Source organism: Nipponia nippon, unplaced genomic scaffold, assembly GCF_047370975.1.
Source record: "Nipponia nippon isolate SJK-2023a ecotype South Korea unplaced genomic scaffold, ASM4737097v1 scaffold_27, whole genome shotgun sequence".
Lineage (NCBI taxonomy): Eukaryota > Metazoa > Chordata > Aves > Pelecaniformes > Threskiornithidae > Nipponia > Nipponia nippon.
Window position 1 is genome coordinate 1,055,490 of NW_028262344.1, and position 12,045 is coordinate 1,067,534.

General features: G+C 49.7%; 1 protein-coding gene across 26 annotated transcripts in view; it reads left to right on the forward strand.

Annotated features, from left to right (window-relative positions):
* Window positions 1-12,045, forward strand: part of LOXL2 (lysyl oxidase like 2) — a 65,965-nt gene that overhangs the window by 44,834 nt on the left and 9,086 nt on the right. For all 26 annotated transcript variants that reach the window (XR_015706000.1, XR_015706002.1, XR_015706001.1 and 23 more), the window contains 5 exons: window positions 1,301-1,523; window positions 3,457-3,640; window positions 7,787-7,938; window positions 8,663-8,830; window positions 11,749-11,914. Coding sequence is in view for 23 of the 26 variants with exons in the window: in XM_087763181.1 (XP_087619307.1) it covers window positions 1,301-1,523; window positions 3,457-3,640; window positions 7,787-7,938; window positions 8,663-8,830; window positions 11,749-11,914 (893 nt within the window). In the remaining 3 variants the exon portion in view is untranslated. The remainder of the gene's footprint in view (window positions 1-1,300; window positions 1,524-3,456; window positions 3,641-7,786; window positions 7,939-8,662; window positions 8,831-11,748; window positions 11,915-12,045) is intronic.

Sequence of the window (12,045 nt, forward strand, 5' to 3'; positions counted from 1 at the left end):
AGCTCAGCTGTATTTGGCCCTAACCTCAACCCAGAGAAATCTGGTTCCAGAAAGGATTAGTCAGTGGCTGCGAGCCATCTGAGCCTAGACAACTGCTGAGCTTGTCAGCAAAGCTTAGCAAGCGGAAGGGGAGAAAATAGGTCTCTCAAGCGTCTGAAATGCTGCAAATTAGCCCACACGGGACCACCAAAGGGCATCAGTTGGGAAAACCTTGACCCGTCCAGTTTAGTTTCAAACCAACAACCTATGAAGGACTCTCTGTCCCTTTACCAGATCCTGCTCGGGCTCTTTGTCCTGCAGGGACGTGCTACGGTTAATCAGAATTGATGCTCTTTCTCCCAGCAAGTTCCATCTACCTTGCTATGCCATTTATCCCAGCTAATCCTTGGATTGCCAGGACTGCATGGCAGCTAGTCCTGGAATAAAGAGCAGCAGAGGGATCTCGCAAAGCCACGTCAGGATCACAGCAGGGCGTTGGCTCCTCTGCGCCTTGACTTTTTTTTTAACTTAGCTTCTAACATCTCCCTTTTGGTAACAACCTGACCCATATTTCTGTTTCGTTGACTATTTTAGCTCCCATACAGCCGTCTGACAGCCTCGCAAATGCAGTTAGGATGAAGCTGGATTACTTTCTTTTCTCGTTTATCACACGTGCCCCTTCCCCCTTAGGAGTCCCTGGAGCAGCTCCAGGCAAGTGCTACAGTTTGGGAGCAAGAAGCAGAAACTGCTGCCAACCTCCTCTGCTGTGAACATGTCATCAAGGGAATTGCTCTTGCTCTCGGAAATTGCTTTCAGGCTCGCAGTTGTTAACACTGCAGCTTTGAGAGAAGCCGGAGAGCCGTGACTTTTTCCCAGTCTGCCATCTTCTCGCAGCTGGTAGGCGATGGCCAGCAAAGAGAACAGCTCCTTTATGGGAGAGGTCTTTTGGGGGCCTCTCCAGTCCAAACTCGCCAGCGCTATTTGCACAGGCCCTGTTTGTACGCTGCCTTTGGAATTAACTGATCTCTGACCCCTGCATAACGTAGGGATCTCTATTACGGGTTTCTGCTTCGAGTGCATAACTGTTGCTCTAGCTGTGCTGTTGATTCATACTCTGATCTTTAGCTCCAGGAGACGACCTGTTTACTCCCAAGTGACACCTTAACAGAGAGTCATTGTGTGTATGAATGGATCAGCTTTCAAATAACGCTGTTCAATCCTCATTTTACTTCAAGGCGTTTTTTTCCCAAATGTAGCTACATCAGTGCAGTTTTTACGGATTCCTAACTTTTATTTTCCTGTTCCCTTTTATTCCTTTAAGGATGTTTGCCAGCAGAAGGAAGCAGCATTACTGGGCTTACTCAATGGACTGCAGTGGGAACGAGGCTCACGTCTCCAGCTGCAAACTGGGCAATCACCTCAACGTGGACGCAGAGAAGAACGCGACCTGTGAGAACGGGATGCCTGCAGTAGTCAGCTGTGTCCCTGGACGTGCCTTTGCCCCCAGCAGCCACAGTGGCTTCCAAAAAGCCTTCAGGCAGGAGGTGAGCAGGGAGCAAATGCAACCTGTCAAGTAGGAAAAGCCTGGGGGTGTAACTATTCACCATCAGTTACCAGCTGTAGGGCCTGAAGATGTGTATGCCCACAGCCACGAACCAGCCCGTTGTGCAAATGTCCTCTTTTTGTATTCCTTTCTCGCTACAAGCCCAGCTGAGTTTCCATCCTCACAAATACACGGTACCTTGCCTCCGTCTACGGGCTCGGAAGGGTGGGAGACCGGCTCGCCGCTGCAGCTGGCAAGGCTGTGAGCAAGTAGTAAGAAAACACATTTGTCACGTTTCTGTTGGAGCTGTTCTGTTCAAGCCAATTGAATGCATGCCCAGTTGCTGCCGGGCTTTGCTGTTTCACGGTCACTTAAATACTGCTGGGTTGTTTCTCCCGTAGAGGTACAAGGGAAATAAGCTGGCATTTCCACTACCACTGTACCTTCTGCAAAGAAATGCCCTGAGAAACTGGGAAAACGTGGCCTACAGGAAAGGTTGAAAAAGCTGTGTTTGTTTAGTCTAGCAAGGAGAGGGCTGAGTGTAGCGTAAAAATTCTAAGATATGCAAAAGGCTGTTATAAAACAACCCTGGAGTCAGTTGTTCTCAGTGTCACTGAGGTAAGTGAATGTGAAAGAACAGCTCAACTTGTGGGAAATGTGGTTTAGGTTGGTGCTAATGGAAATTTTCCAGCTGTAAGGTATGTGCAGCCTTAGGATACAACAGTGATCTCGGGGTCTGGAGGCCCTTAATGCCGGGTTAGAGGGGGTTTTTTTGCAGGGTGCATTAGGTGCTTTGGATCTTGGCTGTAGCCTGTATCTCCCAGCCCCATGATTTTAGGAGAGGGCTTTCTCTTGGCACCCCAGGCGACATCTCCAGACGCCGCCGTAGTGGGAACAGTGCAGTCCTGCCCGTGGTTTGCTTGCCTGGGATCCGGGCGCTTCTCCGCACGACAGCTTGCAGGATCTAGGCCTCAAAGGTGAAAGGTCTTGTAAATCATTACTAATCTTCTAAGCCATGCGCACTGCCAAGTAATTCCTTAAGCCTTTGTGTAGGCGCTGGATGTCCTTCGTGTGACCCCAGCTTGGAGAACTATATCTGCTTCCAGTTTTAAAAGTTAAGGTTTTTTTTGATCTCGGATTCTGCACAAACCACGTGGGGTTCCCATATCTAAGACTCCGCTCCCACCGCAACAACCCCTCTCTCGGGTGCAGCCGCAGGGTGTCCCTGCTTGGTACTGGGCAAAGACGTAAGCGATGTATAGTCGGTGACTAATAGAAATATAAGAACAGAAAATAATGAAACTGGACCTGCCACCCAGCTGTGTATTTCTGACTGCGATCTGCCAGGTCACTTATTCCACTAGTCGTAACTGCAGCGGACAGATAGGTTTTACGTGGCTTGAGTTGCACGTTGGTCTCCTCGGTTAACCCAGGACCCCTGCCTGGAGATCTGTACAGCAAATGAATCCATCTAGCGGCTGAACCACAGGCAGCAGTGGATGAGAGCAGCGTGCTAGCTGGCTGGGTGCGATTCCCAGGCCTCCTATAAGGCTCCCAAGGGATATGGTATGACAACGGGGTTGTTGCATGTCCAGCCGCTCCTGCTGCAGAACTGCTTGTGTGAAAAAAGGCTCCTAAATCCAAGCACTAAACCTGCACAGAACTAAGATGTCTATTCTCTCTTTATTCTCTGCTCACGTACAGGGATGTAAGAAACATATGTCTATGCATACCATAAGTCTTAGCAGATAAAGATTTCCTTTCATCCAGCACTTTTAGCCTTTTGTATTATGTGGTGGTTGTTTTAAGATGCCTCAGGGTAATAATTTTTGGGCCACAACTTACCTGCAGCCACGTGCTGTAAATAAGAGCTGTAAAGAAAGGATGCTTCGTTCCTAGGCAGTGGTAGCACCGTTTCTGTCTGTGTTTTCCAGCAACCACTGGTGAGGCTGAAAGGGGGAGCCAACACTGGCGAAGGACGAGTTGAAGTCCTGAAAAACGGGGAGTGGGGAACGGTTTGCGACGATAACTGGAACCTGGTGTCGGCTAGCGTGGTGTGCCGGGAGCTGGGCTTCGGGAGCGCCAAGGAGGCAATAACGGGCGCAAGGCTCGGGCAAGGTAAGAGCAGTGAGAGCTCCCAGGACCGTTCGTGCCTTGTCCACCTCCGAGAACCCTTTCGTGATTCAGGGCAGAGCGTATTTTTACTGGGATGTTTGTTTTGGGGACCAGGAATTTATTCTCTACCCTTAATAAGGCTCTTGAGTCCAGAAGCTTGCAGCCGAACTGGAATACGTGACTTAAAAAAATCTTGAGATTCCTTGAAAGAAGTCGAGCGATGATGACTTTAACCTTTCCCTGAGACAGCTGTGCCAGTAATTACTTCTTCGTTATCACATCCGTTGCTCTCAAATTCTCTTTACGAGTTGTCTAGATCCACATCATGGTGTAATGCATTACTAGAAGGTTCCTGGCAAAAATGGGTCCTGGATCTAGACTTCAAACACTCTCCAATTTAAGACCAGAACATTAATTTAGCCCATTATAAATAGAAGGGCATTTGAACAGTTCAGAGCCAGGTTTGGGTTTGGATTTCCTGTATTTGGGAGTTGGTTTAAATCCCAAACTGTGGTAAATGGTAACTCAGAAGCCTAACGTACGCCCTCTCAAACCACCTTCTGATTCACACGCCTTGCTCCCATAGTGTAAACCCTAAAGAAAATGACACCAAACCAAACCCTTTCTTGTGAGATTAAATGAATGGGTGAAATTTCTTCAGCCCAGCATGGTTTGGAGAAGGGGAGGGAAAGTAACAGCACGTGTAAGGCACAGTGGTGGCGTCCAGAATCTGGAAAGCTTTAAAATGTGACCTGTCCGTTGGATTTGCCAAAAAAAACCCATCTTGCGGTGGGATGCAGGGAGCTGCTGATGTGTTTAGCGGCATCTAGGAAACAGCGTAATCGTCCTGGGGGGAAGCAGCGGCAGGAGATCGCGCCCTTCCCTGCCGTCTCCCCCAGCCTGGAGACTCTTAGCAGCGGCTGCCGATTCCCACACGCTTTCCTTTCTTTTAAACACTGGCAATCGATCAGTGCACCCTGTCAAAGGTGTCCTCTGGGATGACAAGCGCTTGGTAACTCCCTTCAGCAGCCGGATCGTCACGTTGTGGTAGGAAAAGGAGCTTTTTTGGCCCAAACTCGCCTCCGCGCTCCCGTTGCACGGGGGAGCCTCACGGCTGTTAAACTCTGTGTCCATGTGCACGTCTACGCTTTGCTTTGTTACAGCTGCGTCTCGGTGAATTTGGGTGTTCAAAGACTAATTTGAAGGTCCAGTCTCATCGTTGCTGTGTTGGAGATTTAATTTCACAGGGTAAAACGCATAAAGACGGGCTATGTGTTAAATCAGCGTGCAGTATCTATAAGTCCCAGTTAACACCGGTGGGAGACGAGTGCCTACCACAAAGCGTTCAGGGTACGGAGGAGATGATTTATTCTCCCTTTTACAGATGGGCAACTGAGCCCCAGATGAAACAATTTACACTTATTCACACAGGAGTTATCTGAAAGGAAGATACTGAGCCCAGATCTCCCAAATGTGTTGTGCACTGCAACGTCCTGGGACGGAGAACATAGAATAAAACCTCGAGCAGTAGGTGAATGTATATATTAGATATACAGTCCTAATCCTGTTCTTATGCTAAAGGGAATGGCATGGGAGGAAATGTAAGTTTTATCACCATATTTCAGCACATATAGCAATGCAGTTTGGCTACATTTCAGTGCCTGGGACAGCAGCGCTTACTGCCTCCACATATCATAAAAGAATTTCCCCGAGAAGAGCAAATGTGCCGGGGTGACGTGGATCAGCACTGTGGCCCTGCCCTCTTACTTTGTCATTTCATTGGTATGACTTTGTCGGGCTATTTCAGTGGAGAATGTCAGACTGGATCCATCCTGCGTTCTTGGTGCATCACCCTCCAATTCTGGTCAGCATCAAGGCATTCCTCCTACTCGAACTGTTCGGTGGCTGGCAAAACGATTAGGTCAGTGTCACCATTTCCAGATGTAGACCACAAACAGGATTTTAATAAGAGAGAAGCCAAAAAGGCTAGCTACGTGTTCCCCAGCGGCCTCAGCCTAGGAGTCTGCTCCCACATCGTATAGATCTTGTGTGATGGGTGGATACAGGGCTGGCCGAAGTGCTAAGGGGCAAAAAGCGGCCAGAGCCAAATGAATTCTGTGGATGAGATTGAACCCAATACATTTACATCTCTGCCTTTGCTGTTCTTGCTGCTGTTGTCAGAAGGCAGCTCCAGGGTACATCCTGACTCATTCCACCACACAAGCGTGGAAATATGCTAAAGAGCATTTTGGGGTTTTTTTTAATTATTTTTTTCTGTTTTCCCTGTGCCTCAGCAGAAGTCTGAGGAGGTGAGGGTTCACCAGACGGGTCATTAAACTGTCACCCACGGTTAGGTCTCTGAGTCACAGGTGTGCTGGCTGCCACATAGAGTTAGAAAGGCTCCAGATGGCAGTAGGAAGAGGCTTTTAAGCACAAGGATCCCGCCTACCGTTAATAAACCAATTACATTTTCTTGCTTTCCAGAGTCAGCCCTTTTCTTTGAACTAAAAGGAGGAGGCTTAAAGTTGGGTAAAATTTTCCTTTCCGGAGGAGTGAGCAAAAGAGGGTTCGTGGTGAAGCAGCACGTGCCCGGGAGGCTGTTGGTCAGAGCACAGCTGGCAGTTCTGCCACTGTCTAACTTGGGGAAATTTGTGTCATTTTGGGGTGTGGACGAAGAAACGGAGCCAGAAGCCGGGATGTCGTTTCCATGGTCTTGTTCTCTGCTGATTTGAACGCTCTGAGACAGGTACGGCTCTCTGGCTCTGCGGAGCCTTCATCGCTTGGGCTATGGTGAGAATAGCGTGGCAGGAATGAAGAATCAACCAGTCACTGTCAGAAATGGTAAGAAAACAGTTGCTTTTCTACCTCCATTACCCAAATTGGTCAGCCTGGCCTCCAGCAGCCTACCAGTGTGTGCTATGCGTGCTGAGAAGGGGAACTCCAAACTGAACGCCAATTCCTATCTCTGGTGTTGGGCGACCTCTTCCAGCTGGTGGAAGGAAGGTATCAGTGGGTGGATGCTGCTTTCTTGGAAACATCTTCTGTGGCTTTTGCCTTTCATCGCCACCGTCCTCCTGCTGCTCCTGGCTGCTGACCAGACATGGGCGCACCTGCAGCTCAGAAGGGCCTGGCCAAGGGCTGCGGTGAAGCAAGGCACCGGCGGGTCAGAGCATGGCATCTGCTGGCGTTTTGATTGCGCCGAGTCTGGAGGGAACGTGTTGACAGCAAAGTTCAGAAGTGTTTTTATTCTTAGCTTCCCATCTCTGAAAGCTTCCTAGAAAATGCTGGAGACCAGAGGTTCTACATCTGCTACTTGCAGGGATCTCCTGTCAAAACTATCTGGTGTGTTTCCATCAGCAATTACTCAAGGATTATATGGGCTCCAAGAAGGACTCTGGTTGTTCTTCTGTGATGAAGATCATCTGCTGGAACCTCTGATTCATCCCCCCCAAAACTTCCTTCTCACCAATTTTGGGCTGGGTTTGGAAACAGGACCCGAGAGCTTTACAGGCAGGATTATTGCCTTCTCGTATGTCTCTCTCCTCTTGCTGGGTCTCTTTGGTGGAAATGAAAATTGTCTGCTGCCACTTGTCCAGAGAGGAACCACATCATTCAACTGGGCTCCCACCAGCTCGAGACCGTTCTCTGCAGTACAAATGGATGTTCGCCGTCTTGTTTCCGTCGGTGGCGTTGGACTCTGTAACACACACCTGCCCCAGAGTTGTTTCACTGACTTCTCGCACATCCCTGCGGTGTTATGTTTTGTTGTCCCATTTAAATGTCAGGGCTTGATTGGGAGCAGATTCCAGCATGCAGACCCAGCCAGAAGGTCCTAATTTGCGAATTCCTGCAGCTGAAGTTTGTAAATTATGTAACAATGGAAACTTGGCTTTTTCTGCGGTTCTTGCGTGCTTGAGTCCCAGAGACCACTGAAAAGAATTGAACGGTAAAATTATTAATAATAATCTTGCAGCTTTTTGTTTTATTTTTACAAGAAATCACTGGAATTTTTTCAGGATTACCGTGTTTTGAATGCTAGAGGCTAGTGTGACGTCTGCAGTGTATTAATAACTGTTCTTGGGTATTTCTTCACCGCACAGTAGCACGGACAGAAGGTAAGGGCTCTCTTTTCTTCTTTTCTTCCCCGAGGCATGGGTCCAATTCATCTAAACGAAATTGACTGTACGGGCTTTGAAAAATCAGTCACGGACTGCAAGTTCAACATGGAGTCGCAGGGCTGTAACCATGAAGAAGACGCTGCTGTGAGATGCAACGTTCCAGCGATGGGTTTCCAGAATCAGGTGCGAAGCCAAGCGATCTGGATGCGAGTGAGCGTGGTGAGGTGTTTTCATCCTGGAGCGTTGCCTGCCCTCCCTTGCTACGCAGTGCAGGGCGTCTGGGTGGGAACCATTTCACCCAAGCCATGCCTGTTCAGTTTTAGATTTTTAACATCTGTGTTGTATTAGACAGGAGGGCAAATAAGGATGATGCTCCTTTTTTGTACTGAGCTTTGAGCTCCTCCCAGTGTGAAGGGGTTATAAACGAGTCAAGTGCTGCTCCAGCTGCAACCTGTGCAGTCCAGTGGCCCTGTAAAGCTGGTGCATGTCCCTGTTGTGATGGGACCTCGGTTGGGTCTCGTGACAGTGGCACCTGGGTGCCTGCTGGCATAGGGGCTGCTGTCATCTTTGCCACGTGGAGCTTAAAAACTAACGGCACGAAGCAGTTCCTCGGAGTAAATGCTCCTGCCAAAGGGAATGGAGGGGGGAAGGTTTCATAGGGAGCGTGTTACTCTCTTGCAGCTGGTACGGGCCAATTTCAGATGCTGGGCTGCTTCCCATCCATGGTGGGAGACGAAGAACCAAACTGCACCAACCGGTCTGCTAGCAGCTGAACTGAGGTTTCTGGGCTCGGTGAATTTAACCACAAGCCTCGAGAAGACCCTGAGCGTCGCTTGCCCAACTGTTGCATATTCCCTATAAAGTTTGCTCTGATGTTTATTGACATAGGAGTTTTTATGCCCTGCAGCTGCGTCTGAGCGGCGGCCGCAACCCTTACGAGGGCCGGGTGGAGGTGCTGGCAGAGCGCAACGGCACTCTGAAGTGGGGCACCGTCTGCAGCGAGAACTGGAGCACCGTGGAGGCCATGGTGGTGTGTCGGCAGCTGGGCCTGGGGTTCGCCAGCCATGCCTTCCAGGTGGGTCCCTGCACCCTCCCGTGCCTGTGTTTCGGATGTGGTGGCATGTGTGTGGTTGGGTAGGGGCTACTGGAGGAGGAGGGTTTATTAAAAAAAAAAAAGAAAAAACCACAAACCACAGCATTCAGCTTCAAGGCGTTAGCTGGAGAGACCCTGAAGGTTAAACCTCATTGCACAACAGCCGTTGGGGGAAATTCGGAGCAGAAGGAGCTCTTGCAGCTCTGGGCAAAGCTGCTGTTTTCATGCTGCTCAGGGCTCAGGTTTCCTGGGAAGCCTGGCTCCCTTAGCCCCGTTTGGGCTGGTGGTTACGTGCAGTTCCTTGTCCCTCCCTGAGTCAGTGGGGAGTTGAACTCCTCAGGCTGACTGAAGTGTGGAAACCAAGTTTAACCTGGTGTCAAATCACTTGAAAACGATTTGGTTTTGCTCCTGTAGTTACTTCTCAGCGCAGTGTGTACGCTAGCGTGTGGTGGAGCTGCATGCATTTCTTGCTCCTCTAATGACAAATGCCCTAAACCCTCCCCGCTTGCACATGACTAAGGATGGCACTTAATAAAGGGATAAAAGCTCCCAACTAACAAGCTTGGGATAACCAGAAAGGAATAAAGTGTTCTTTCCCAGCAAAGCTCTTTGGCGCAGTGACCGGCAGCCTGCTGTACTGGCTGGAGGAAAGCAAGCAGCGACCGTAAGAGCTGGAAGGAAGGGAGGGCAACAGCTTCCCACCCAGTTCCCAGATGGATAAATGGCATCAGGTGTAAGTAGCTGGTGTAGGCTACCAACCCTGGTGCAAGATACTCTTCTGTACTGATACATCCCTCAAGGATCACAAGGTGAAGGAGGGGCAGGCAGACCTAGGTGTAACAGTAGATTTTGAAAGGAAATATATAACCTCTAGGCCTTTATTGGAGTTCCCAGACATCGGGAAAATGGGGATTTGGGCTCCTAAAATAAACTAGTTTCTCCCTAGGACAAAGTCATCCCCTGCCAGAGCTTGCTGTGCTCTGGAAACGCAGCCCCTTTGAGGCATTTCAACCGAGAATCAACAATTGCCAGCAGCTTTGGGGAAACTTAGGCTCAAAGGCCACTGAATAAATAAACTTCATGTGTGTTTATATAGATGGAAACCCGCACACAGAAAACAGCCTTACATCAGTTCTGGAAAGAAAACTATTTTCCCCAAACAATTTCCGGAAATCGAAAACTTGGGCAAAGAAGTAAAGCGTGGTTGCAGAGAGCGAAGGCTGTCCCCGTTCCCCCAGCCTGGGGTCCGGTCGGCTCTGCTGTAGTTTTGTGCCGTGTCTGGCCTGCTCAGCAGTCAGATGCAGCCGGCTCTGCTGGGCTGCAGCGATAAACCCAGTAAGAATTAGCATCTCTGCTGACTGCCTGCTGGTGTTGTGCTGGGAGGAAAAATAAGGCCCTGAAATGACGAATAGCCTCAGCATCCTCGGGGCTGGCGGCTGCCTATTGAGAAAGCAGGAGAGACCGTAGGCAGAAACGGACAGTTAAAACTCTGCCTGGAGAGCGCAGTCCTGCAATGAGTTTGTCTTTAAGGAGTGACCAAGCCGGGATCCAGGAGGGCACCCTGGGCTCGTGGGCAGGTAGATTCCAACCAACTGAACTGTTATCCGTGGCCAGAGAGGGGATCTGCAGGTCCCCGAGGGACGCGCTGGGGTCGGATACCCAGGAGGTAGAAGGCTGGAGCTGCCCACGCCGCTATAGCAATCCCCCCCCCCCCCCCGTGCAAGCTGGTTCCTCCAGCTGATTTGCCTGCGTAGCTGCCAGGCAGAGCATAAGAGCTGAGGATAGCCACGTACCTTGAACGCTGGCCTTTCCAGCTGCCTGGCTCTATTGACACAGCCCTGAGAGTCCAGCAAGAAACAAGACATTTTTTCCTTTAGCCGAGACTGCTGGTATTTAGAACAGAAAAGGCCCTTATGCGTATCCCGGCTGCACCAGCTACACGAGCATAAAGCTACACTGTGTAGAACAGGGCAGTCCTGTCTGCATGTGTGCAAAGAGTGTTGGTAACAGGGTTAACAAACAGCCTGTTGCAATGGAAGCAATGGTACAGATGGGTTTTCTTTTCCTGGAAACGTGCTCCCAGTTTTGACACTAACAGATCTGATATTTTTTTTTTCTTTCTTTCTTTCCTCCCCTTCTCCCAAGCTTTGCAGTTGCAGCTTCATCAGAGTTTAGCGTGCTTAGTTTTGTGAGCGGTGTTATGTTGCGAGTTAATTTTCTGTCATTCCCCCCAGTTTTGTAAAACTGAGTGATGAAGATGAGCAGCGAGCAGGGTTTGAACATCTGTGAATCCCCCCTCAGAACCAAGAGCTGCAGACCCTGGGTTAGCAGACCCTGTTAGTCCTGGTTCTCCTCAAATACCTTGTTTCCACTGGCATTTCCAGCATGGCTGTGAATTCTGCCTCCCCTCCTTGTGCAAGCAGGCCCTCTGGCATTACTTGTGGCCCTCCCAAGTGCACGGATGTCACAAGACTGATGTGGTTTAATTGCTGGGCATCTCTCCCAAAGGCACAGCCCAGATGACTTACAACAGCCCGAGGATTAATTCATCAGCTGGATGGGCAGAGCAGGGTGGAAAAGTGAGTTTACGGCTGGATTAAAAACAAGCAAAGATTTAAACCAGCTCCGAAACAAGGAGAGAGATTTGCTTAATGCGTTCAGGGCAGGGAACATGGTCAACCTGGGTTTTAATTCCAGTCCCAGGCTTCTGCTTAAACAGACTTGGGCTCATTCCCTGAGTTGCTCTGCTCCAGCATCCTTTGGCAACATCTGTCTCCTTGATAGTGTTGGCTCTGGCATTGATCTTCCCTGGAGGGAGAATGCAAGTTAGAGGGGGGTGAATATTCCTCCAGCAGTCCTCTAAACACTGAAGAGTGTGTGAAATGCCTTTTTCTGCCCAGGAAACCTGGTACTGGCATGGAGACGTCAGCGCTGACAACGTAGTCATGAGCGGTGTCAAGTGTTCGGGGACAGAGATGTCCCTGGCCCACTGTCGTCACGACGGAGCCGACGTCTCCTGTCCCAGAGGAGGTGGTCGTTTTGGTGCTGGTGTGTCCTGCTCGGAGAGTGAGTAATTCAGGTTTTATTTCATTTTGGCTTAAGCATTTGCCCCGAGATATGCAGGAGGAGAAATGGGGTGGCCCATGCTATGCCACCCCATGGAGATTTCAAAACAGGGGCAAATTGCTGCTGATGGG